Source organism: Vombatus ursinus, unplaced genomic scaffold (genome assembly GCF_900497805.2).
Source record: "Vombatus ursinus unplaced genomic scaffold, bare-nosed wombat genome assembly UNPS02009994.1, whole genome shotgun sequence".
Taxonomy (NCBI): Eukaryota; Metazoa; Chordata; class Mammalia; order Diprotodontia; family Vombatidae; genus Vombatus; species Vombatus ursinus.
The window spans coordinates 6,486,246-6,512,440 of NW_020949772.1; the positions used below are offsets into that span (position 1 = coordinate 6,486,246).

The 26,195-nt window shown below is 50.4% G+C and overlaps 1 protein-coding gene across 3 annotated transcripts in view; it reads left to right on the forward strand.

Annotated features, from left to right (window-relative positions):
* Positions 1-24,803, forward strand: part of ABCB9 (ATP binding cassette subfamily B member 9) — a 51,271-nt gene extending 26,468 nt beyond the window's left edge. Inside the window, exons 5-12 of one of the 3 annotated variants that reach the window (XM_027853541.1) lie at positions 1,518-1,723; positions 10,765-10,962; positions 16,783-16,911; positions 17,613-17,801; positions 19,158-19,331; positions 19,760-19,919; positions 21,661-21,797; positions 23,294-24,803. In XM_027853541.1, the coding sequence (XP_027709342.1) occupies positions 1,518-1,723; positions 10,765-10,962; positions 16,783-16,911; positions 17,613-17,801; positions 19,158-19,331; positions 19,760-19,919; positions 21,661-21,797; positions 23,294-23,605 (1,505 nt within the window). In that variant the 3' untranslated portion in view covers positions 23,606-24,803. Of the gene's footprint in view, positions 1-1,517; positions 1,724-10,764; positions 10,963-16,782; positions 16,912-17,612; positions 17,802-19,157; positions 19,332-19,759; positions 19,920-21,598; positions 21,798-23,293 lie in introns of those variants that run through there. The other 2 variants (XM_027853543.1, XM_027853542.1) reach the window with 2 other exon arrangements.
* The last annotated feature ends 1,392 nt before the right edge of the window (positions 24,804-26,195 follow it).

Sequence of the window (26,195 nt, forward strand, 5' to 3'; positions counted from 1 at the left end):
AATGAGGACTGAAGGAATGAATGAGGACTGAGGGAATGAAGGAATGACCAGGAATGAATGAGAGAATGAGTGAAGATGGATGAGTGGATGAAAAAAGGACCCTGCCCCCGGGTCTCTAGGCCCTTTCCTTGGCTATACCCAGCCTTATCTTCTTCGGTTCCCCCGGATGAGGAATGTGTGAAAGCAAACCGAGCCAGTGGGTCTGTTCTGTCCTGGCCACTGTCTGTCCTTAGAGGTCTGGCCTGCGTGCTGAGGTTTTTGGTCACAACCTTAGGCCTAAGTTAGGGTAACTTTGGGCTTCTGGCCATGCCTCTGTGTGGTCATTCTTGGGGACCAGGGCCAGGCCAGGATGTTGGGCTCCTCCCTACACTGCCCGAGGCGTGTGCAGAGACCACATTGGGTAGGATGTGTCTTGCAGTCTTTGTGGGCAAGGGGTGGAGGGCCACTCCCAGTAAAACAGGCTTTGTCCTCGAGAACTCCAAGCCCAAGGCATCTCTGCTTGCCTTGAGAGGGCGGCAGCGCAGGCAGAAGAAATGGGCAGGAGAGGACATTGCCGTATTCCTTCCTTCCCCTGGGAGAGGGATGGCTAGTGCAGCATCTGCCCTCCCCTTCCAAGCCTTGGACAGGAAGCATTTGCTATGTCAGAAACAGTGCCTGGTGGGTCAGGTGCAAGGGCTCAGCCCAGGGGTCCCTCTGATTAGGAGTTCTTAACCTGGGGTTCAAGAACTTGTTTTTAAACATATTTTGATGAACTGTATTTCAGTATAATTGCTTTCCTTTGTAATCCTGTGCATTTTATTTTATGCGTTTAAAAAAAAAAAAAAACATGATTCTGAGTCCATGAGTTTCCCCAAACTTCCCAAAGTGTCCAGGGCACAAAGAAGGTTAAGAATCCCTGCCGTAGAGGACAGTGGAGCATTTCCCAAGGCGGGGTGACAGAGTGTCACTGGCCTTCTCCCACCACCGTATCTGACTATCTCTGGGGGAAGGCATCTGCATCCCAGTGGCAGCAGTCAGCTCCTTGGAGGGGCATGGGACAGGAGAGAAGGAGGGAATGCTTAGCAGATGTTCTCAAAGGAGACAAGAAGGATGGAGGCAGCATTAGAGGGCAGCAGGCAGCCTGAGGAAGATGATGCTTCCATAGAGCAAGCTGTCTGTCTCCCATTGGCCCCCTGGGCACGTGGGTGCTCCAGCTCATAAAGATCAGCTTCTGTAGTAGGCCGGAAGCCCCTTGAGGGCAGGGATGATTTTATTCTTGTCCTGGCATCTCCAGCAGCCATCACAGCACCTGGCACATAGTAGGTGCTTAGCAAATGCTTTTATTGTCTCGTAAGGGCGTGGGGAAGCCTGCTGTGGCATGGGGTAGGGCATCACCATCCAGGGCCTCCCCGGACCCGTAGATTGTGGGTGGGTGAGACCAAGTCTGGCTGAGGAAGCCCCTTAGTGTCCCCTCCCTTCCCTCTCCCACTGTCCCTCTCACTTGGCCACCGTGCAGAGCTGAGCTGCCTGTGTTCCAGGGGACCTCATCTCCCGCCTAACCTCGGACACCACCATGGTCAGTGACCTCGTCTCCCAGAACGTCAACATCTTTCTCCGAAATATAGTCAAGGTCACCGGCGTCGTTGTCTTCATGTTCAGCCTCTCTTGGCAGCTCTCCCTGGTTACCTTCATGGGCTTCCCCATCATCATGATGGTGTCAGATATCTACGGCAAGTACTACAAGGTAGGCCCCTGCCCTGCTCTTCCCCAGAACCAGGCCCTGGCCCTGGCCTTGCTCTCTCCAGGTGCTGGGCTCCTGCCCTATTATTCCCAAGTCCTCAAGATCTGGCCCTGACCCACTCTCCCAGAGTTCCCCCCGGGGCCTGGGGCTGTGCTGGGGGCCCCAGATGCTAGGATCCTCCCATGCTCCTCGGGTCCCTAGGGGAGCTAGCTACAGGCCTCCTAGAACCTGGGTCCTCCAGAAAGTTGGAGGTCCAGTCTGGTGTCTGTGCGGCGAACATATCCCTTAGGGACAAGAACTGTGTTTCATTTTGGCTTTGTGGTACATGTGTATGTGGGGGTGGGGGTGGGGCAGCATGTGTGTGTTTCTGTTAAGGGCCTACTGAAACACCCCCTACTCTCCAGGTGCTTACATTGCAGTGGGGGAGACAACCAGGACATATGTTCTGTATGAATATGTATAAGTGAATATGTACAAAGTAGTTCAACACGGAGCAGCTGGTGGGTATCAGGAAAGCTGAATATAGAAGGTGGTCCAAGAGTCAGGAATTGTATGAAGCGTCAGTAAGGAGGGAGTGCACTTCAAGCATGCGGCATGGCCAGTGCAAAGGCTTGGAGATGGGAGAGGGCGTGTCATGTGTGAGGAGCAGGAAGAGGTCAGTTTGGCTGGATCACAGAGTATGGGATGAGGAGGAATGGACAATGAGGCTGCAAAGATAGATGGAGGCCAATGTCAGGGCATTGCACAGCTAACCAGACGAGCTTTTTTCTTATACAAGAACCACTGGCATTGACTGAGTAGGAGAATCACACAATCACATCTGTGGTTAAGGAAAATCACTCTGACAGCTGGGTATGTAGCTAGCCTGGAGTGGGGAGAGACTTGAGGCGGTGAAATGAATCAGGAAGAGAATCTGGGAGAGCAGGGAGCTCACATAGAAGGGCCTCAATTTTCTTGGTGAAAGTAAAGCAGGGTTCTCCACTGAGAGAAAGAGAGAGGGAGGGAGAGAGAGAGAGAGAGAGAGAGAGAAAAGAGACAGAGAGAGTGGGAGGGAGGGAGAGAGGGTGCTTGAGGAAGGCAGAGACGGTTTGGAATTGATCCTGGGGGGGGGGAGATGGGGAATCAATCCAGGAGGAATAAAAGGAAGGATCTACAGCAAGGGGGGCCCAGCTGTAAGAATTTCTCCTGTGCCTTCAGCGGGTAACCATGAGGGAGAAGAGAGGAGGAGGAGGGTGGAAATAATTGAGGCTGAAGTTTGTGGAGGGATGCGCAGCACCCAGGGGCCAGTGAAGGACCTGTGAGCAGGGTCAGTGCCAGACTGAGATGGGAGGGGGAGGGGCAGGGTGAGGAGCCTGAGAAAGCAGTGAGTGGGGGCAGTGCCAAGAACAGGTGTAGGAGGGGAGGCCCCGGCAGAAGTGGAGGTCATGGTCAGTTTGTAATGAGGGAGGTGGGACATGGGTGGGTAGCGGTGAGATGTGTGCATGCGTGTGACCACCCCTGTGTGAAGGCCCTGAGATTGAAGGAGGCTGAAGATATGGAGTGACAGCATGAATGTTGAAGCCCCCTGGTGGAAGGGTGGCGTGGGGTGGGGGGAGCCCCGGATGGGGATTGCACGGGGTAGTGTGGTGAATGGCCTTCGGACGAGGAAAGGCTGCCAAAGATTGAGGCGAAGGAGTCTGGCAGCGACCATGGGAAGCAGAGTGTAGACTGTCTCTGCCGGCCCGGGGCTGGAGGTGTGTAGAGCCGGGTCTTAGGGCCAGTAAAGGGAAGGATGGAGAGGTGTTTGTTCACTATGGACCAGCAGTTGCAGAGGGCTTGCTGAAGTGGGCTGAGGTGGGAGTTAGCGATGGTTTGTATCTATTGAGCCAATCATCTGTTACTGCAGGGGTGGAGAGAGATACGAGAAGAGCAATAGGGGCAGAGGGGAGAGGCCTCAGCATCTTGGAAGCTTGCTGCAGAGAACATGAGGCCGGGGCAGCTAGGCGGCCCTGAAGTCAGGAGGACCTGAGTTCAAATCCCACCTCAGACCAAACACTTGACGTTTACTAGCTGTGTGACCTTGGGCAAGTCACTTAACCCCAATTGCCTTAAAAAACAAAAAAAACCCAAAAAACAGAGAACATGAGGCCTGGGTCTGGGTTCAGCCTTGGCCGGTGGTTACAGCTACTCCTGCTCCTCTTCCAGGGTGTCTGGCGGGGCAGTAGGAGGGTCATGGGCTGGAGGTGCCTGTGTTGGCCGAGGTTTGTGTTTGGCTGTCACCTATACTTGCTCCTGTCTCTCTATCCATATTTCTATTTCTGTTTGGGATTTCGGGGTGTGTGGTTCAAACCTATGAGTTCATCTGCATACAGCAACGTGTGCTCATACAGCAGGATGTGCCTTTGGCAAGACTTCAACCCAGGCCTCCTGTCTCCTTCACCAGGCCACCTTGCATACAACATCTGCTTAAAGAGGTCCCTGAAAATTCCCATTAGAATGGGAACTCTGCCAGTTAGGGATTATTTACTTCTTTGTCTCTGTATCACCAGTGGCATTAAAAAATGCTTGTTGATTGATTGATTGGAGACTAAGGGGGGCCTCAGTGATGGCTGGGCAGCCCACTTGGAACTCCCTGGCCTGTGCCTCAAGGTGAGCCCGGGGCTTTTCTTCCCCATCCTTCCCAGTTACTGCCTCTTGTAAAAGCCAGGACAGAGAAGAGAGCGCAGTGGTTGTGTGCCCGGCTGGTCAGCCATGGCCTCCCTCCCATTCCTCCCCACCCCTCTTTTCCTGAAATGAATCAGTCCCCGAAAAACAGATCCTGCTGTGTTTTCCCAGTCCCGCCCTGGAGGTCCCTGCCCAGCCCCTGGGTCACATGGGTCCCTTTTCCTGTGGTCGGCTGAGCCTTTGGGTGGGGCTCACCTGGCAGCCCCTGGGGCCTCTCTTCCTCACCTCTCTGGTTTCCCCATCCCCTTACAATCTCTGCCCCAACTAGCCAAACTCAGCAGATCCCAGACCAGCTTTTAGGGTCATGGCTGTAGTGCTGGGAGAGACCTCCGAGGTCATTGAGCCCAACTCCCTTATTTTACAGATGAGGAAACCAAGGTCACACGAAGGGAAGTGACTTGCCCAAGGTGTCTGTCTGTCTGTCTCTCTCTGTCTCTAACACACACACACACACACACACACACACACACACACACACACACACAGAGTGACTAGCAGGACCCAGGTCCTCAGACTTCAAATCAACACTCTTTGCACCTAATCACATTTTGCAGTTCCCTAGACCCATCCAGCAATCAGTCAAAAAGCATTTATTGAACACCTACTAAGTGCCAGGCACTGTGCTAAGCTCAAGGTGCTAACAGTCTACCAATTGTAACAGCACAGTGTGCTCACAGTGTGAGTATAGAATATTTATAAAGTACATACAGTGTGCTTTGGAGGGGAAGGGGTGGTCAGTAAAGGCCTCCTCTAGGGGACACACTGTGGCTGCGGCTGAATGGTAAGGCCTGGGGATAGCGCCTGCTAGGGCAGAGATGCAGGAGATGAGCAGCTGGGAAGTCAGTAGGCCTGGGAGGTAAAAGGGGCCATAAGGCTGGAAGAAGAGCCTGGAGCCAGACTGTGAAGGGCTCCAGGTGAAACAGAGGATTGTGAATCTGATCCTAGAGGCACTGGGGAGCCACAGGGAGGTGAGGTACTTGAGCAGGAGAGGGACAGTCAGAGCTGTGCTTCAACAATGTGATTTTGGGGTTTTTTGGGTTTTTTTTTTAAATTTATTTATTTATTTTTAGTTTTCAACATTCACTTCCACAAGATTTTGAGTTCCAAATTTTCTCCCCATCTCATCCCACCCCCACCCCAAAATGGCATGCATTCTGAATACCCCTAATCTGCCCTCCCTTCTATCTCTCCCCCGCTTCTCTTATCCCCTTCCCCTCAATTTTGCTGTAGAACAACGTGATTTTGGCAGTGGTGTGAATGGCTTGTTGGGGAGAGGAGTGACCTGAGGCAGGGGTCAATGAGAAGGCTAATTCAGTAGGTCCAAGGAATCAGTGATGAGGGTCGCGTTAGACGAGAGAAGGGAGCTGGTGCCCAGGGGTGGTAGAGGATAGAATGGCTGAGGCTTGGCTGCTGACTGACCATGGAGGCAGGGGGAGGCAGACGGAGGCAGAGGGTGACTCTGAGATTTTGAACCTGGGTGACTGGAAAGGTGTGGGTGCCCTGGACAGAACCAAGAAAGTGAAGGAGGTATTTGGGGCGTGGGCCTCTGAGACCTCTAGTGGGAAATGTCCAGGAGACAAATGGTGCCATAGGCTCTGAGCTCAGGAGAGAAAGGAGAGCTGGAGGTGGAGAGACAGGTGCGGTGGGGTGGGGAGGAGAGACACAGAGACAGAGAGAGACAAGACAGAGAAGAAAGAGAGAGGAGAGAGAGAGAGACAGGGAGACCAGAGAAGCTGCAGAGGACTAAGCCTTGGACTTAATTAAGTTATTGGCCCTGTGGTGGAGGTGTAGGACATGGCCAATGGTCTGTATCTTCACTTCAAAGTTGGTAAAGAAGAGGGGGGCCCTAGATGGGGGCCCCCCCCGGGTGGGGTGGAGAGGGAAAAAAGAGGACAGGGTGGGAGGTCTATGTGACTAGAACAAGGATATTGGAGTGTCCAGGGCCCTGCACCCAAACCCGGCCTTCCGGTCTGGGTGTGTGCTGTTAGGAGGAGGATCTTTCTAGGTCTAATGATTCTTTCACCACTTCATAACATTCCATGCCAGCACAATTTAATGACAGCCACCTCCAGCAGGCACACTTCCTCCACCTACCATTGGGTAATGCAGGTGACTCACATCCTCCTAGAGCTCTATCCGTTGCTCTTTGTTTGGTCATCCAGTGCCATGAGCATTCTGCCTGATTTAGGGTGATGTAGGTGTGACACCTGTCCCATGGGGGTTACCTCAGGGCTCTGATTCCCTCATAACAGTTGGGCTTATCCAGCACCTTAAGGTCTGCAAAGCATTTTCTATCACTGGGTAAATCACTTGACCTTTCTTGAATCTGTTTCCTCATCTATAAAATGTAATAAAATGTAATAACCATAGTTCCTCCCTCAAAGGTTTATTATGGGGCTTAAGTGAAATAATACATGGAAAGTACTTTTCAGACCTTCAATTGTGATATCAATGTGAGGCAGCATTATTTTTGTTGGTGGCACTCTTCCTCTTTCTCTGCTACCTTCTCCTTTTCTTTCTCCCTTCTCCCTCCTCTCTTCTCCCTTCTCTTCCTCCCTCACAACAGCCATATATGTTAGATCCTATAGGTTTTATTCCCCCCATTTTACAGAGGAAGAAACAAGCCCATAGAGTGAAGTGACTTACTCAGGGTCACACATCTAGTGATTGGCAGAGGCAGACAGGCCAAACCTAGGTCTTTGCAGAGTCTAAATTCAGGATTTTCCCCTGTGCTTTCCATTAAGGGGTAGCTAAGGGGCAAAGTAGTCAGCACCTAGGTGGCACATACTAAATACTTTAATACTAAGCTGAAGTTTAAATAGGGCACCTAGGTGGCATAGTAGAGTGCTGGACCTGGAGTCTGGAGGACCTAAGTTCAAATCCAGCCTCAGACACTTACTAGCTGTGTGACCCTGGGCAAGTCACTTTACCTTGTGTTCCTTCAGTTTCCTCATCTGTAAAATGAGCTAGAGAAGCAAGTGGCAAACCACTCCAGTATCTTTGCCAAGAAAACCCCGAATGGGGTCATGAAGAGTTGGACACGACTGAAAAATGATTGAACACCACCACAAAGTGGCATAGTGGATAGAACTGGACTTGGGGGTCAGGAAGACCTGGGTTTGAATCCTGCCTTAGACATTTATTAGCTGGGTGACGTTGGGCAAAACCGTTAGCTTTTCTCAGCCTCTGTTTCCTCCTCTGAAAAATGGGGCTAGCCATAGCAGCTCCCTCCCAGGGTTGCTATGAGGATGAGCACCTCGGGCACCTCATCAGGTCTTGTCACAACCCACCGTCTCTCAAGCTTCCCAGGGCGCTGGAGCGCCACGTCGCTACAACAGAGGACTTGGAGGCGTTTGAGCGCCTCGTGCTCTCGTCCCTTCCCTTTTGCCCCCAGCTCACTTTATCCCCATGAGCCGGCATCGACACGGGGGATTGGTGGCTCACAGGAGGAGGATCTTAGGATCAAGCAGTCAGTCGACAATTAGCTGCCTGCTGTGTGCCAGGTATAGTGTTCAGTGTGCCAGCTTGGGACTCGGGAAGACCTGGGCTCAAGCGCTGCCTTTGACGTGTGTTGGCTCCCTTCTCCTAAACGAGTCACTTCACTTCTTGGTAACCCCATGCCCTCTGCCCTGGGAAACGACATCTCCACGTTGGGAACTGGCTAAAACAGTGAAATCATAGATCTGTTCCCCCCGCTTGTTCCCCCTCACCAGAGTGACCTTTCCGGGTTTGGCACTGGGGACAGAAAGGCATCATTCCCTGTCCTTAAAGAACTTGGAGATCCCTTATTCCAGGGGTTCTTAACAATGTGTGTGTGTGAGATGGACCTGAACGGGAGACTAGTGAACCCAATGGACCCCTTCTTAGAATCATGTTTTCAGATTGGCCGCTAGGTGCAGAGTACTAGCCTTAGAGTTATTAGCTGTGTGACCCTGGGCAAGTCACTTCACCTCTGTCTGCCTCAGTTTCCTTATCTGTAACATGGAGATAATAATAGCACTTAACCTCCAGGGTTGTTGTGAGATAATATTTGTAGAGCAATTCCTTAACCTTAAAGCCCTATATAAATACTAGCTATTAGTATTATTTATTAAATGCATAAAATAAAATACACAAGATTACAAGTTATATTGAAATACTATTACCAAAATATTTAAAAATCACACCAGGTTAAAAACCCTTTGCCTAGAATAGCACCTTTGTTCTTTCGCAGATGAGGAAAATGAAACGCAGAAGGGTCGTGGCATCTGCCCAAGGTCCCACCTGGCACAAAACAACTCAGGCAATGGAAAGGCTACTCTGGTGTCAGACATGGGGCATCTCCACGCCTCCATGGATCCACTCTTTCTCCCCTGGCAGCTGCCCGCCACTGGGGCCCTGCCTTAGCAGGTTCCCAAGTCTCCTGGCTGCCAAGGCCAAGACTACTATTCAGGGACCAAAACTATGCCAAGACCTGTTGCTGAAAGACATTTCTAGCTGACTGATCAGGGCCTTGGCTAGTTCAGAAAGGCATCTCCTTAGTAAGGCCTTAATATCATTTGTTGAACTGAATGTATCAGTCATCTCCTGGATGGAGGCATCCCCTCCCTCTAGCCTTGCAGATAGTAACCTCTCCACTGCTTCTCCTCTTGTGTGACTCTTGTCCGTGGCCTCTATTAAACCGTCTTTTGGGATGGACACGTTGGCAGGCAGGGGGGCTTCCTCTAGGCTTCTTGACATTAAGTGGGTCCCAGCGCATCTCAAAGGCCATCTGTCTGCCATCTCTTGCTTTCACTTCATGACAGGCCCACCTCCTTTTCCTGTCTCTCGGATAATATCTTTTATGTTGCTTTGTGCACACAATTCAGCTGTGGTAATTGGCCCATCACTCATCTCTCCATTGCCCTCCAGGTGAGGTCTTAACCTGTTTCCTCATCTGGAAAATGAGGGAGCTGCACAAGAGGAGGCTTTCTTAACCTTAATTGTGTCCCGGACTCCCCTTAGGCATGCTGATGAAGCCTATGATCCCTCCGCAGAATAAAGTTTTTAAATACATAGAGTAAAATACACAGAATTACAAAGGAATGCAATTGTATTGATACAAATTGATAAAATATTTCTTTTTAATAGCAAATTCACTTCTCTGTGCCTCAGTTTCCTCATCTACACTGTCTTTGTGTCCTTGAACAAGTCACTTGACCTCCCTGGATCAAGGGGGGTGAGACCATCTGGCCTCAGAGATCCTTTCCAGCTGTAGGTGTAGGATCCTATGAAAAGCTGCAATTTTGATTGCCCAGAGATTGTGGTAATCCATGATTCACATATAGATAGCAGCCCTTGAAGAATATAAGTGTGAAAAAGATGGGATTTAGTTTCAGGGAGAAACCTAGGGTTGTTAAAAGGTGTAGCACAATTCCTCAAATGCAATCCAACCTGTGCTCTTCCCTCTGTTCAGTTTCTGGGCCCACATCATAGTCTACTTGTAACGTCTGCTCAACATTTATATGCTAATGGCACAGCTTTATGGGTTATCCACCCCACAGTGCGGCACTATCTAGATGACAAGCATTTTTTTCATCCAGTTGATTTTTCCTGTGTGGATAGTTAGGCTGAACTGAACATGATGCTCCTGGTGTGGAGCTTGAAATCCACCAAAACTCCCCAGTCTGTTATCTAACCACATCTCTCCCATCTTGTCCTTGGGATGTTAAGTCTTTGAACCCAAGTGGAAGATTTTACATGTCCTCCATTTACCATAGTTTCTTACCCACAGGGTGCAGCTATTTATATTATTCATGTTTTGTTTTGGTTTTTTGTTTTGTTTTGTTTTGGTTTTTTGTTTTCTTAAGGCAATCGGGGTTAAGTGACTTGCCCAGGGTCACACAGCTAGTGTCAAGTGTTTGGTCTGAGGTCAGATTTGAACTCAGGTCCTCCTGACTTCAGAGCTGGTGCTCTATCCACTGCGCCACCTCACTGCCCCTTGAATATGTTTTGTATGAGGGACATAGCGAACAGAGAACTGGCTAGTCTTGGTGTCAGGAAAACCCAGGCCACCCCCAGATTCTACCTCTAACCCATACTATCTGTATGATCCTAGGCAAGTCACTTAACCTAGAAAACTCTCTAAGATTATACACTGCAGAGCAGGAGTCCATCTGCATTGACAGATGGGAATCCCCAATACCAGTGAAATCATCTGGCTTGTATCATCCACAGAGGGAGAGAACCCCAAAGGCTCTCTATGGTCTCTCTATGGGAAGCTTCAGTCCTAACATGGGAGCACAGTGGACCTAGGGGACACAAGCTCTGAAATGATGCTCATTTGTCATTTCTTCTCCTTTTCCTTCTTGGGTTGGATGTAGCGGCTTTCCAAAGAGGTCCAGAATGCCCTGGCCAGGGCTAGCAATACAGCCGAGGAGACCATCAGTGCTATGAAGACGGTCAGGAGCTTTGCCAACGAGGACGAGGAGGCCGAGGTGTATGATCGGAAGTTACAGCAGGTGTACAAGCTGAACAGGAAGGAAGCCATGGCCTATACGTACTACGTGTGGGGCAGTGGGGTAGGTGTCCCCCACACTCCTACCCCCATCTAACCCTTAGCTTCTCGACCTCCAGGGCCTAGCAGAGACATCTGTGCTGGTTAGGTCCCTGGAAAACAGAACTTCCCTTCTCCCATCCCTCCCCACCAGTTTCTGTCCTGTTTCCCATATGTACTAGAGATCCCTGGGGACCAGTGCTTCCTCTTTTCCCTTCCTCCCTAGCCCTGTCATTTTCCAATCTCTGTTTCCTGTATGGACCAGAGATCCCAGGAAGAGTAAGGGAGGGGTCCGTGGTGGGAAGATACTGACTAGAGGGGCCCGATTCAACAAGAGGCTGACACATAAGCCACACTTCATGGGGTTCCAGGAAACTGAATTTCTAGTTCTTTGCGGGAAAGGCCTAGAGACAGGCCCCATCAGTACATTCTCAGTGTCAGGAGAGACTGAGCACACCTTGTATTCATGGTAGTGGTAAGTGCACCAGCCCTTTGAGGCCCTTTTCATATGGAGGGTGTAAAGGGAAAGATCTGTATCAACTGTCCAAATCCTGTCTGAAAGCTGCGTTTCTTTATGCAAAAATAACAGCAGTTTTTATTAAAACAACGTTCTTTTTCTAACCCATTAAGGTACCAAAATGTCCATCTATAATAGCAGCAATATCTTACATCATTGGACAGTTTGGAACAGAAAAAAAAGGTCTGTGGTATAAAATACAGATGTAAATCCCTTTGTGAATGATGTAGAATGGTGCCTCACTTGTGCATGTGTAGGAGAGTTCAGTGTTAGAAAAAGGCAGAGTAATATCTGTCTACATCCAGTTTGAAGGCTTTCATCGGTTAACTGCTCCAGATGAAAAGGTCTTAAAGGAGCAGTGTACCTTGGAATAGGATCATGAAATCACAGACTGCATTCTCAAGGCCATCTAGTCCAGCCCCTTCAGCCAGAATTTGAACCCAGATCCTCTGATGCTAAATCCAGTGCCATTTCCCTGTATCACATTGCCTCTAAGATGACAATAAGCTGATAACACCTGGTTTTCCCAGCCTCCCCACTTTGTTCTACTTTTCCTTCTCTCTCAAATCCTGGAGTGGGGACTGAAGTTCTCTTTCTTTGAACTCGAGCTTTCTTCAAAGAGCTAGGAACCCAAGGGTGTCTTCTGCAGTGGTCGTGCAGGATCCCCGGGGCCAGCCTGGCAAACTCCAGAGAGCTACTCCGCACACCCACGTGACCTAGCTTCTGAAAGCTTGCTCCCAGGGCACTGTGACCTGGATGAGAACCACCTGACCCCATGCCGTGGGCCGAGCCAGCTTCTTCCCCGGAATGGGAAGGCCTCATGGAGTTAGTCAACTTTCTGCCAAAGTTCAGCCAGAGAGAAAGAGGATCAGTTGGGTCAGGAAAGGGTAAGGGACTGGAGGAAAGATTGGTCCTTGTTGAGTCATGTCTTCCTGACCCCATGGACCATGGCACCACAAGCCCTTCTATCCTTATCTCCCAAAGTCTGTCCAACTCATGCTTGTTGCTTCTATGACACTATTTGTCAGTCTCATCCTTTGCCATTCCCTTCTCCTTTTGCCTTTAATCTTTCCCAACACGAGGGTCTTTTCCAATGAGTCCCATCGTCTCATTGCGTGGCCAGAGTATAAGCTTTGTTGTTGTTGTTCAGTTGTTTCAGCCGTGTATGACTTCAGGACACCATATGGGTTTTCTTGGCAAAGATGCTGGAGTGGTTTGCTGTTTCCTTCTCCAGTTCATTTTACAAATGAGGAAATTGAGACAAACAAGGTTAAGTGACTTGCCTAGGGTCACATAGCTAGTCAATGTCTGAGGCTGGATTTGAACTCAAGTCCTCTAGACTCTAGGCCTAGTGCTGTATCCACTGCACCACCTAACTGCCTTATTTAAGCTTCAGCTTTTGTAGTTAACCTTGCAGTGAATCTGGATTAATCTGAATTAATTTAAGTATTGACTGATTTGATCTCCCTGCTGAACAAGGGACTCTCAAAAATTTTCTCCAGCACCACAATGTGAAATCATTGATTCTGTGATGCTCAGCTTTCCTTATAGTCCTACTCTCACAGCCTTAACATTGCTGCTGGAAAAACCATACCTTTGACTAGATATTTGTCAGCAAGGTTGTGTCTCTGCTTTTTAGTGTGCTGTCTAGATCTGCCATAGTTTTCCTTCCAAAGAGCAAGAATCTTTTAATTTCATGGTTTCAGTCGCCATCTTCGGAGATCTTTGAGCCCAAGAATATTAAACACTGCTTCCATTTCTTCTGCTTCTATTTGCCAGGAAGTAATGGGACCAGTTGCCAAGACCTTAGTTGTTGGGGTTTTTTTACCTTAAGCTTTAAGCCAGCTTTTACTCTCTCCTCTTTCACCCTCATCAAGAGGCCTCCTAAGGGGCAGCTAGGTGGTACAGTAGATAGAGTTCCAGCCTTGGAGTCAGGAGAACCTGAGTTCAAATCTGGCCTCAGATACATGACACTTATTAGCTGTGTGACCCTTGGCAAGTCACTTAACCCCAACTGCCTTACCCCCCCCAAAAAAGGGCAAAAAACCCCCCAAAAAACAGACAAAAAAAAGAGGCCTCTTAATTCCTCTTCACTTTCTGCCATCAGAGTGGTATTGCCTCCATATCTGAGATTGTTGATATTTCTCCTGGCAACCTCAATTCCAGCTTTTGATTGATTTAGTCGGCATTTCACTTGATATACTCTGCATTTAAGTTAAATAAGGAAGGTAGTAATATATAGCCTTGTTGTACTCCTTTTCCAATCTTAAACCGATCAGTTGCTCCATGTTTGGTTCTAATTATTGCTTCTTGGCCCACGTACAGGTTCCTCAGGAGACAAGTAAGACGATCTGGTACTCCCATCTCTTTGAGCACTTGCCCCATTTTGTTGTGATCCACACAGTCAAAGGCTTTATACTGTAGTCAGTGAAGCAGAAGTAGATGGTTTTCTGGAACTCCCTTGCTTTCCCCATAATCCAGTGAATGTTGGCAATTTGGTCTTTGGTTCCTCTGCCTCTTTGAAAACCAGTCTGCTCTTCTGGTAATTCTCAGTTCACATGTTGCTGAAGGCTAGCTTGCAGAATCAAACATAACCTTGCTGACATGAGAAATGAGTGCAATTGTTCAGTAAATTTGAACATTCCTTGGTACTGCACTTTTTTAGGACTGGGATGCAACTGATCTTTTCCAATCCAGTGGTTACTATTGTGTTAACAGCAGCTTTTAGGATTTTAAATACCTCAGCTGGAATTCCATCACCTCCACTAGCCTTATTGTTAGCAATGCTTCTTAAGGCTCACTCGACTTCATTCTCCAGGATGTCTGGCTCTAGATCAGTTACCATGGTGGTTATTGGTGATGTTCAGATCTTTCTTGTAGAGTTCTTTTGTGTATTTTTGCCACCTTTTCTTAGTCTCTTCTGCTTCTGTTAAGTCCCTACTATTTCTGTCTTTTATCACATCCATTTTTGCATGAAATATTCCTTTGATATCTCTAATTTTCTTGAAGAGATTTCTTGCCTTTCCCGTTCTATTGCTTTCTTCTATTTCTCTGCATTGCTCATTTAAGAAAACCTTCTTATCTCTCCTTGCTATTCTCTGGAATTCAGCATTCAGTTGGGTCTGTCTTTCCCTTTCCCCTTGACCTTTCGCTTTCCTTCTTTCCACAGCTATTTGTAAAGTCCCATCAGACACCATTTTGCTTTATTCCTCTTCTTTTTCTTTGAGATGGTTTTTGTTGCTGCCCTCTGCACAATATTGCAAACCTCTGTCCATAGTTCTTTAGACACACTATTGACCAAATCTATTCATCTTAAATCTACTCATGACCTCCACTTCATAGTCGTAGGTCATACTAACATTGTCTGATGGTTTTCCCTACTGTCTTCAGTGTGTCTGACTTTTGCAATAAAAAGCTCATGATCTGAGCCACAGTCGGCTCGGGTGTTGTTTTAACTGACTGTATAGAGCTTCTCCCTCTTTGGCTGCAAAGTATAGAATCAGTCTGATTTTGATTTTGACCAACTGGTGATGTCCATGTATAGAATCGCCTTTTGGGTTGTTGAAAAGAGTGTTTGCTATGACCAGCGAGTTATCTTGACACAACTCTATTAGTCTCTGCCCTGCTTCATTTTGTGCTCCAAGGCCAAACTTGCCTGTTGTTCTGATTGTCTTTAATTTCCTACTTTAGCATTCCAGTCCCCTGTGATGAATGTGACATCTTTTTGGAGTATTCTTTCTAGAAGATATCGTAGGTCTTCATAGAACTGATCAGCTTTGGCCTCTTTGGCATCTGTGACTGGAGCATAGACTTGTATTGCTGTGATGCTGAATGATTTGCCTTGGATTGGAACAGGTATTATTTGGTCATCTTTGAGATTCTACCCTAGTACTGCTACTCCATTTCTTCCAAGGGATTCTTGCCCCCAGTAGTATGTACACATGATATAGCGATCCCCTGAATTAAATTCACCCATTCCCATCCATTTCAGCTCACTGACACCCAAGGTGTCGATATTTATCTTTCCACCTCCTGTTTGACCACATCTTTCTGGAGCTCCTTGTAAGCTGTCCTCCACTCTTCCCCAGTAGTGTGTTGGAGACCTTCTGACCTGAGGGGCTCGTCTTCTGGTGTCATGTTTTTCATCATTTTAGTACTGTCCGTGGGGTTTTCTTGACAAAGATACTGGGGTGGTTTGCCATTCCCTTCTCCAGAGGATCGCCTTTTGTCAGAGCTCTCCATTGTGACCTGTCCATCTTGGGTAACTCTGCATGGCATAGTTCAGAGTTTCATTGAGCTACGCAAGCCCCTCCACCATGACAAGGCGGTGATCCAGGAGGTGGGGGGAAAGATTGGAAAAGGTTTGTCTTTGTTTATGAAGAGAAGGCCCCTTGGGCACTGCTGGTCAGGTGAGATGAGGTCTAGAACGGGCCCCACCCAAGTTTCCTGTTTGAAGCAGAAGAACAAACACTCCTAGAGAGTTTTCTGGGACGCTTGGTTCAGAGACGTGCCCAGGGTCATAGAGGTCGCGTGGGTCAGAGGTTGGATGTGGGGTAACCAGTTCTCTCTCTGCTGCTTCCCTCATACAAAACATACTCAAATGCTGAAAAACGAAGATAGCCGCAAGCTGTGGGTAAGAAATGATATTCTTATGGGAAGTCTTTTGCTTGGGTTCAAAGAATCAGCGTCCCAAGGACAATATGGGAGAGGTGTGGCTACGCAATAGTTCTTTTCTGATCTCAGTTTTCCTTGTCTGTATTACGGGGGTGGATTCCTCCCCTATGTCACAGATAATGTGTTTGTTTGTGTAAGGGGCATTAGTTTCTTGCCCTCCTTCTTTCCCTTTCTCCAAAGTGCAGGAAGGCAATCTCCTTTAATGTCGGTACCTCACTAGAGAGCCGGTACAGTGTCATACAGGAGAAAAAGCACTGGCTGTAGTCAGAGGACCCCTTTGGCTCTCTGCCTTTGGGTCCCTGAGCAAACTCACTTGAACTCCCTGGGCCAATGGCCTCTAAATCTAGGATCCTGTAAACCACTCTGCCTCTCTGGGACTCACTTTCCTCATCTGTAAAATAAGGGGGCTGCAGTTGGACCAGACAGCCTCTGAGGACCCTTCCAGTTGGGGAGGGTGGTCCCAGGATCCAGTGGGAGCACAGGAGGGGGATTCCTGCCCAAATCTGAGTTTTTCTTTGCTGGGTCCCTTGATACACCCCCTCCCCCATCTCTGTCCCTTGTCAGGCTAGCGGGGCACAAGGAGATGGAGGAGAGCCAGCCTGAGTCAGGACCTCTTGACCCAAATCCCAATTCCCTTTGTCCCCGGGCCTCTAGCTCACCCTGCTGGTCGTGCAGGTCAGCATCCTCTACTACGGGGGCCACCTCGTCATTTCGGGCCAGATGACCAGTGGGAACCTCATCTCTTTCATCATCTATGAGTTTGTTCTGGGAGATTGTATGGAGGTGAGCATGGGGTGAGGAGAGCAGGCTGCGGCATGACCGTGGGTAGGGTGGGACAGCAGAAGGACCCAAGGATGGAGGGGGCTGCAGCAGGAGATCAGCTGAAGGGACTGGGCATGTTCAGCGTTCTTTGGGGAGCGGGGGGAGGGACACCAGAGCCGTTCCAGAGTTTAAAGGTTGGTCATTTGGAGGAGGCACCAGCCTTATTCTGCTGGGCTCCCAGAGCAGACGTAGGCTCAGTGTTGGGAAATGCTTCCTAGCGATGACGGCTGTCCCGCCGTGGGGAGGGCCGGCTTCCCTCTCTGGAGACCTTTACGCAGGGCCTCAGCACCGCTTGTCAGAGAGATGGTAGTGAGGGTTCTAATTCTGGGAGGAGCTAAAGGAAATGGCTGCCAAGGTCCCTCCCAGCTCTCCAAAGCTAAAAAATAGCCACGAATGTGCCTGAGGAAAGGGGGATGGAGCTCATGGGGACGCTGATGGGGCAGAGTTTCTTGCTGGGAAGCAGGTCGCCCCTGGCTCTTCAGGAAGGTCCTTGCCTCCATGCCATCTCTCTCCAGGATGGGGGTGGGGGATGGGAGGCAGACCTTCCCTTCTCAGCCTCTGTGCTCAGCCTCTGTATTCTCTTGGCCCATGGTGAGGAGACTCCCAGAAGTTACTAGGTAGTAATTTGGAGGGAATGGTGAGGATGCTTTGTGTCTCTGCAGTCGGTCGGCTCTGTCTACAGTGGCTTGATGCAGGGGGTAGGAGCAGCTGAGAAGGTGTTTGAGTTCATTGACCGGCAGCCAACCATGGTGCATGATGGGACCTTGGCCCCTGATCACCTGGAGGGCCGAGTGGACTTTGAGAATGTCACCTTTACCTACCACACTCGTCCTCACACCCAAGTCCTGCAGGTGAGCGGGAGACCCCAGGGGCATCAATGTTCCAGCTGGAGGCCAAGAGAGGCAGGCAGGCCTTATGGTGGGTGGGGAGAGAGGCTGAATTCGCAGGTCCCCAGAAAGTTGGGGGCTTCAATGGCCTTCCTTCCTTTCCCTCCTAGACATCCTCAAATTATCCTGCACGTCTGTTTTGTGCTGTAACCCTTCTCTCCCCAGCAGGACAAGATCATCTGTCCTTCTATCTTTGTATCCCTAGCAGCTAGTACAGCACCTTACACACAGTTGGTGTTTAATACATGCTTCTTGGTTTGGATGGTCTTTTCCTCCTTCAGAAGATGACAGGGATGGCCCAGACAATCTCTAAGGTCTCTTCCAGCCCTGGCACTTTGTACGGTTTGGCCATCCCTGTCTAGGAGGGAGATGAGCAGAGGCAGAAGAGAGCAGCTTCGATCAGGCAGAAGCAGGGCCCTCTGGCTGATGATGAAGAGGCCTGGGCCTTCAAGACCCTAGAGAGCCTGGGGGCTCAGAAACAGCAGACTGGGGAGAGGGGGATGTTGGGAAGTAGGGAGAAAGGCTGCCAGATTTCCTAAGCACTGGGGGTCCTAAAAGTGATCCAGCACTGAGAGGGAAGAGCTATCACTGGATGACAGGCTACACCATTGGGCTTAAACAAGTGGAATCAAATTTACCAAGTATCAAGGTCAAGTCTTCAGCTTGGATTTAAAAAACCAATGTCAGAAGTTCAAGACGGGGAGGCATGGTTAGGGAGCAGTTTGTCTGAAAAAGATCCAAGGGTTTTAGTGGCCCGCACACCCGATGTCAGTTAATTGTGTGCTATGGTAGTCAGGCTGCATTGAGAGGATCGTGGTGTCCAGGCCCAAGAAGGCAGTGATCTTACTGTTCTCTGCTCTGGTCAGACCATATCTAGAGTCATGTTCAGTTCTGGCCACCATGGTTTAAGAAGGGCAGCAAGCGGGAGAATATTCAGGGGACAGTCAGATCAGAGAAGGGTCTCACATTTGCCACATGAGAAACAGTTGAAAGAACTGGGACATTGAGCGTAGAGAAGGGGCTACACAGGTGGGGGGTTGTCTTCAAGCATTGGAGAGGTTAATGGTGTTCTGCGTGGCCCCAGAGGGCTGAACCAGGAGCAACTGGCAGGGACTGGGAAGCGTCCAGTTCAGTCTGGGTGCCAGGGAGCAGAGTGGGAGCTACCCCAAAGTGCCTCGGGCTGCCTCGGGGTGGGGAGAGGCTCATCCTTGGAGGTCTCAGGAAGACCGCTTGTCAGGGTTGGCTAAGTGGCCTCAGAGACTCGGCCTTGAAGAGTGGGCAGGAGGAGAGCCCTGAGCACTGTGTCTCTGTGTCCTACAGAATGTGTCCTTCACTCTCTCCCCGGGGAAGGTGACTGCCCTTGTGGGGCCCTCAGGGAGTGGGAAGAGCTCCTGTGTCAATATTCTGGAGAACTTTTACCCCGTGGAGGAGGGTCGGGTGCTACTGGATGGGAAACCCATCAGCTCCTATGAACACAAGTACCTACACAGAGTGGTAGGTAGGCTGGGGTCCTCTGGGCAGTGGATGGGAGTGGGCAGTGGCCAACAGGGCCACTAGGACCTTGGGCTTGTTATCCAAGGCAAGCTTCTTGATGGCAAGGACCATTTTGTTTATGGCATTGTAGCCTCAGTACTTAGTATAGTGCCTAACACATAGTAGGGCTTAAATTGTTGATTGAGCTGTATTTCTGGCTGCTCATACATGGTAGGTGCCTAATAAATGCTTATTAATTAATTAATGGATTGGCATAACCATTAGACTAGGGACAGCTTGAGTTGACTTATAGCTTATAAGTTTTCCATGCTCCCCAGAGTCGGTTTTTGGTCATGTGGAATAGGGTGGAGGGATTCCAACTCAGCTGTCTGTCGCCTTCATCTCTTTGCCCTCTCCTGCCCCCCCCCCTTGCCCCCCCCCCAATGCAGATCTCCCTGGTGAGTCAGGAGCCTGTTCTGTTTGCTCGCTCCATCACGGACAACATCTCCTATGGGCTGCCCACGGTGCCCTTCACGATGGTGGTTGACGCAGCCCAGAAGGCTAATGCTCATGATTTCATTATGGAGCTGCAGGATGGCTATAACACAGGTATGGTCCCTGAGGGGTGGGAAGGCCACACGCACACACGCACACGCACACGCACATACACAAAGTATGCCAAGAATGCCTTCATGCCTAAAGAATATTTCCTCCTGATACTGGAGATTCCCCGGTAGAATTTCTCAGAGTATGGGGTACATTCACATTCTGCCTTGGACACTCACCAGCTGTGTGACTAGGAGCAAGTCTTTTGACTTAATCCATCAGATCGTAAGCTCCTTGAGGGCAGGGACAGTCTTTGGCCTCTTTGTGTATCCCCAGCACGTAGCACAGGGCCTGGCACACAGTAGACACTTAATAAGTGTTTACTGAATTGAATTAACTTTTTTGAGCCTCAGTTTCTTCATCTGTAAATTGGTATATGATACCTGTAGCACTTGCCTCATAGGACTGTCACAAAGATCCAACAAAATGATGTCCAGAAGCACCATAGAGATGTCAGTTGTTGTTATTCTTGCCAAATTCTTTTCTTGGCTTTTCTATTTATGGCTTTTTTCATGCTACCTCCATTTCTGAACATAGCCTTCCCTTCCCTTACCCAGCCAGTCATCACTTGTAACAAAAATTAAGAAAGAAAGGGAGGGAAAGCAGTTCTGCAAAATTACTCTACCCATCAGCTGAATCTGACAGCGTATGGAGTGTTCTACGCCTCCCCCCCACCCCCGCCACTGCTGCAAAGGGGTGCGGCTGGATTTTTTTATTTTGGGCGGTTTATGTTGGTCTTTATGTTCATTTTTTAAATTTAAATTTTATAATATTTTGCAGTTAGTGATCATATATTTTCTCTCTCTTTCTTCCACTTTCTTTTTTCCTTCCTCTTCTCCTCTTTCCTCCCTTCTCCTCTTCCTCTTTCTCCTCTCCTTCCTTCTCCTCTCCTCTCCCTAATCCTAACCTTCTCCATATTCTCGCTTTCCCTCATTGGGGAAAAAAAAAGGAAAAAAGCCCTCATGACATATGTTCATAGTCAAGTAAAACAAATTCCCATATTGGACATATCCCAGAATTTGTTTCATTCTCCAGCCTGAGTCCATCACTTCTCTGTGGGGAGGTGGGTTCTCCTGCTTCGTCCTCCATCTTTTTAATCATGGTTGGTCACTGCACTGATCAGAGCCCTTCAGACTTTCAGAGTTGTTTTTCTTGGGAATGTTGTTGCTGTATACATTGTCCTCTTGGTTCTGCTCACTTCACTCTGTATCTGTTCATAGAAGTCTTCCCAGTTTGGAGGTGAATCTTCTCATCTCTTCTTTGGGGCCAAGCTCGGTCATTTAATTAGGCAGAATTCCATTTTGTGTTGCTCTTTCCATGTACATTTTTGTAGTCATTGCTTTGCTTCTGGTTCTGCTTTCTTCACTCTCCATCCGTTCATCTAAGTCTTCCCACGCTCCTCTGAATTCTTCATGTGGAGCAGTAACGTAGTGATGGACCACAAGTGCTCAGCCCTTCCCCAATCAGATGGATCACCAACCTCTCGAGAACACACAAGAGGAGGGCGGGGGGGGGGGGGGACCATAAGGAGCTACCACTGCAAAGTGGACAAGCTTTAACTTGCCGCTTTCTTCTCTGGAAGGGACTTGCGGAGGCTGCTGCCAATGGTGGTGGGTGGGGAGAGTCACAGAGAGGGCAGGGGCCACCCCACAGCCCTATCAGGATTTCACTATTTGCTCCAGCCCCTTGCAGAAAGCCCTGAACTGTTCCCTGCATCTTGAGCCAACTTTATTGCCTGCCACAGAGACTGGAGAAAAGGGAGCCCAGCTGTCCGGTGGTCAGAAGCAGCGAGTCGCCATGGCCAGAGCCCTGGTCCGGAACCCGCCTGTCCTCATCCTGGACGAAGCCACCAGTGCCCTGGATGCAGAAAGCGAATACATGGTAGGTGGGAGCAGGTGGTGGGGATGGGCGGTCAGCAAGAGGAAGGCCGGTCTGGGGCAGGCCCCTCCTGCCTTAGACAGTCCACTGGACTTCTGTGTAAAGTGCTTGGTGACACCTAGCAATTAGAGGGGTTGGAAGAAGATGGCCTTTGACTTGCTCTGAGACTTTGAACAAGTCTCCTCACCTCTGTGAGCCTCAGTTTCCCCACCTGTGAAATGGGGGGTTAGGGATTAAGAGAGGCAGCCCGGTGTGCTAGATAGGTACTGAACTTGGCATCTGGAAGACACCGTGACAGTCCCACCTCTGACACTCAGCTGGCTCTGTGACCTTCAACAAATCATTCAACTCTTAGAGCCTCAGTTTCCTCAGGAGTTCAATGACTGGATTAAATGATTTCTGAGGATTATTCCAGCTTTAGATCCATGATCTATGCTCCTACGTTACTCAGCTTCTCTGAAACTCAGTTTCCCCTTCTGTACAATGAAGAGGTTGGACTGGATCTCTAAAGTCCCTTCCAGCTCTAAATACAGAGCGTTTAGCGGGCCTGGAGGATAGCTAATACAGTGGATGATAGTTAAAACCCAAAAAGATACCAACAGGCTAGATTATTGGACCGAATACAATGAGATGAAATTCAGTAGCGACAAATGTCAAGTCTTGTACTTGGGTCCAAAAAATATCAACTTCATGAGCATAGGACGAGGGAGAAATGATGTGCCAAAGTTCTGAAGAAGATCTTGGGGTCTAAGTGGACCACAGCCTCAAGATGAACCAGTAGTATGATGTGTTGGCCAAAAGCGAGTCTGTACTTGGGTTGCATGAGGAGTAGCACAGCCTCTAGGAATAGGCAGGGGGTTAGTCCCACTGTCCTCTGCCCTTGGCAGACCTCAGCTGGAGTGTTCTGTTCTGGGCCTCACCATTTAATAAAGAGACTGATAAGATGGAGAGTGTCCAGAGGAGGACAGCCAGGAGGGTGAAGCACCTTAGGTCCGTGACCTAGGAGGATCGGTTAAAGGATCTGAGCACGATTAGGGACACTGGGGAGAGACACACTGGAAAGGCTGTCACAAGCAGGGAGGTGCCTTGTGCTGCTTGGCCCTAAGGGACACAACCAGGAACAGTGCTGGAAGGCTGCAGAGAGTCAAACTGAGGCAGGAAGAACTTTCTAGAGGTCAGAGCTGTCCAGGAGGGATCTGAGCTGCCTCCGGGGCTGATGGGCTCCTCCTGACAGAGGCCGGCGAGCATTTGTTGGGGACATCCCAGCAAGGGGAGCCCTTTGGACATGGGTTGGGTTCATGGGCCACCGAGATTCTTTCCCGTTCTCAGATTCTGGGATTCTGGGCTCCACGAGATGAGACCCACGGAAGGGAACCCAGTCTTGTGGCTTGTGAACTCAGGGCCAGGATCGCAGCTCTGTGCCCTCTGTGCCCACCATCCTGCTTCCTCGCCTTCCTCCTGTCCTGCCCCATCCCACCATCCCCTTCTCTGTCCTCCAGATCCAGCAGGCAATCCACGGCAACCTTCAGAAGCACACAGTCCTGATCATTGCCCACCGCCTAAGCACCGTGGAGAAGGCGCACAGCATCATTGTGTTGGACAAGGGGCGTGTGGTGCAACAGGGGACCCACAAGCAGCTGCTGACCCAGGGTGGCCTCTATGCCAAGCTGGTTCAGCGGCAGATGCTGGGACTGGAAACGGGCACAGATGACGACGGTGGAGGGGGTGGGGGTAGCCGGCAGGAGAAGCAGCGCTTCCCCTCCAGCCACCAGGAGCCCCCCGACGGGCACGGCGAGGTGCACAAGGCATGAAGCCCTCTTCCCTCTACCCTCCATCCCACCCCAGGATGGGAGCAGGGCTGCAATGCCTGAGCTGGCAGAAGCCCCAAGGGAGGCCCAGGGCAGCCCAAGCCAGAGCCTGCTGGGGCCTGAAGACAGAGGCTCAGGACCACTCCCTAGAGGGCGAGGCCTGTTTACTAGTTGAGCACATTACCGCTTCATGCTCCCCTCCCCACCTCTACAGAAGACAAGCCCCCTCCTCCTCCTGGCACCTCTGGGCTGGGCTCCTAGCAGAAGCCGAAGGTGTGCTCCCTCCCCGAACACGCTCCCCCTGACCAGGCGGTGCCACCCCCCCTCTTCTGTCTGGCCCTGCCCCCATCCCTGCCTGAGTCCTGGGGTCACTGGGGGAGGAGGCAGGTCCCTCTGCACAGGCGCCTCCTGGGGAGTCAGAGACCCATTCTGAAGCAGAGCTCTCCTGGGGCTTAATCCTTGGGTCCAGCCGAGTGTAGCCCCATGCAGCTTTTGATTACTCTTTAAAAAAAATCATTTCTCTGTTGAATAGCTAGGAAAGACTCCGGGTAGTCCTATGAGAAATTCCCCAAACCTCTATTCTCCCTGGGAGCTGAGAGTGACTCATCCTCCCCACTGGGAAACAGGCCGGTGGTAGCTATGGAGAGTTAGCGTCTGCCACCGTCCCTGCCCACCCCCTGCCCTCGAATGGCATTGGAGACCTCGGGGTCCCAGCTAGCTGAATCCCTCCCAGGGAAAAGCATCTCCTTGATTCCAGAGGCCTCGGGGAGGAGGGCCAGCCCTGCTCCCTTTATGCCCTTGCCCCCTGCCTGGTGAGTTAAGGAGAGGAGGGTCAGAGGAGGTGGGCGACGGGGCCGGGCCAGGCTGGAGCAAGGGGGAAATCCTCAGTGTCTTTCTCCCTTCCGTGCCGCTGAAGCCAAGCCAGTCTCACTGTGAACCACGATGAACCTTAACCCTGGGGAGTGAGGGGCCACAGGGCAGGCCATGGCACTGCCTCGAGGTGGCTGGCACCCGTGTCCCTGCCAGCGGGCAGCCTCCCCTCCTCCTCTGCTCTCTGCTGTTTGCTGGCCTTTTGACGGTGATGTTCTGTTGTCTCTGTAGGGTTGCTGGGAGGGTCAGGGGAGGCTGAGCCTGGTTCTGGGCTTTTTCCAAACCCTTGGAGGAGCCCTCCTCTCAATAAAGTACTACCTCTGTCCCTCCAGCTGCCAGCTGCCTTCAGCGTCTGCCTCGGCTCCACCCTGTAGGTCCTGATTGGAGGGGAGGCTGGTGGGGCTGGCAGCCCCCCAACCCCCCGGGCTCCACAGGTGCCTCCCGGGGTACCCGCCTCGTGTGTTTCCCTGGAATCGAGGCAGTCCCACCTGGGCTGTCTCTCTGCTGGGGATCCCAAGGGCATCTGAGCCACAGCAGGACTTTCTCCTTCCCGTTGCCAACAAGATTATGAAGCGCCCTGGCCCCTTCTCTGCACAGCCTTTCCATCCCCTTCCCAGTTCTGGGCAGGAGGTCAGTTGTAGGGCCAAAGGCTTCAGAAGCTGACGAGAACAGAGGGCCCTGGACCGTTGGCTCCGCATCCCCTGCCGGGCTTGCCTTTCCTGCCAGCTGGCAGCTTCCCCATCATCCTAGCTCCAGGTGTGTGTGTGATGGTGTGGGTCCACCTGCCTCTGTGAGACTTGGGCTTGTTAATAAAACAGGGAACTTTCATGGAGCTTTCCCTGCCCCCTTCCCTTTGGTGTTCCTGGAACACCCTTGGATTCCTAAGACTTCTCCAACCTTCACATTGGCCTTGCCCTCTCCTGCGCCAGGGCCTTTCTCCTGGCAGCCACACTCAGCCTGGCAGGCTCCCATGGGACCATATGCTAAGTCAGGTGGTGCTATGGCTAGACCACTGGGCCTGAAGTCAGGAAGACCTGAGTTCAAATCCAGCTTCAGACACTAACTAGCCATGTGATCCTGAGCCTAAACCCGGTTTGCCTCAGTTTCCTCAGCTGTAAAATAGGATAATAACACAGCAATGTTGTGAGGATCAAATGAGATCGTGTTTGTGAAGCACTTAGCACAAGCCCGGCACATATAAATGCTTATTCTCCCTCCCCTTTCCCTTCCTGTTGGTGCTGCAAAGACTGGGCTCTCATCCTCTTGGTTTTCCAGGTAAGTAAACAGAGGCCAAAGGCAACACCAGCTGTTTGACAGGAACCTTAAAGTTCATCCAAGGCCCTTCATTTTATACCTAAGGAAACAAGCCTGCGGAGGGGAAGGAACCTCCCCCAGGTCCCACACTTCTCATCTATAGCAGAGGCTGGATCCCAGGCCCCTCTGGCTTTCCCTACATCCCAGAGCTGGTACCTAGAGCGAACATTTACCTAGCGCTTTCCTCACAACCACCTCGTGAATTAGGTGCTCTTATCCCCATTTTACAGATGAGGGACCTGAGGCCGAGGGGTGGGAGCGACTCACCCAGGATCACACAGCTAAGGAAGCGTCCGAGGCAGCATCTGAATCCAGCTCTTTCTGATTCCTGTTGTACCACTTAGCTGCCATACCCCATGACTTGGAGACACGTTTGGCTATCCAAACCTCTCCGTCTTACCACGTAATG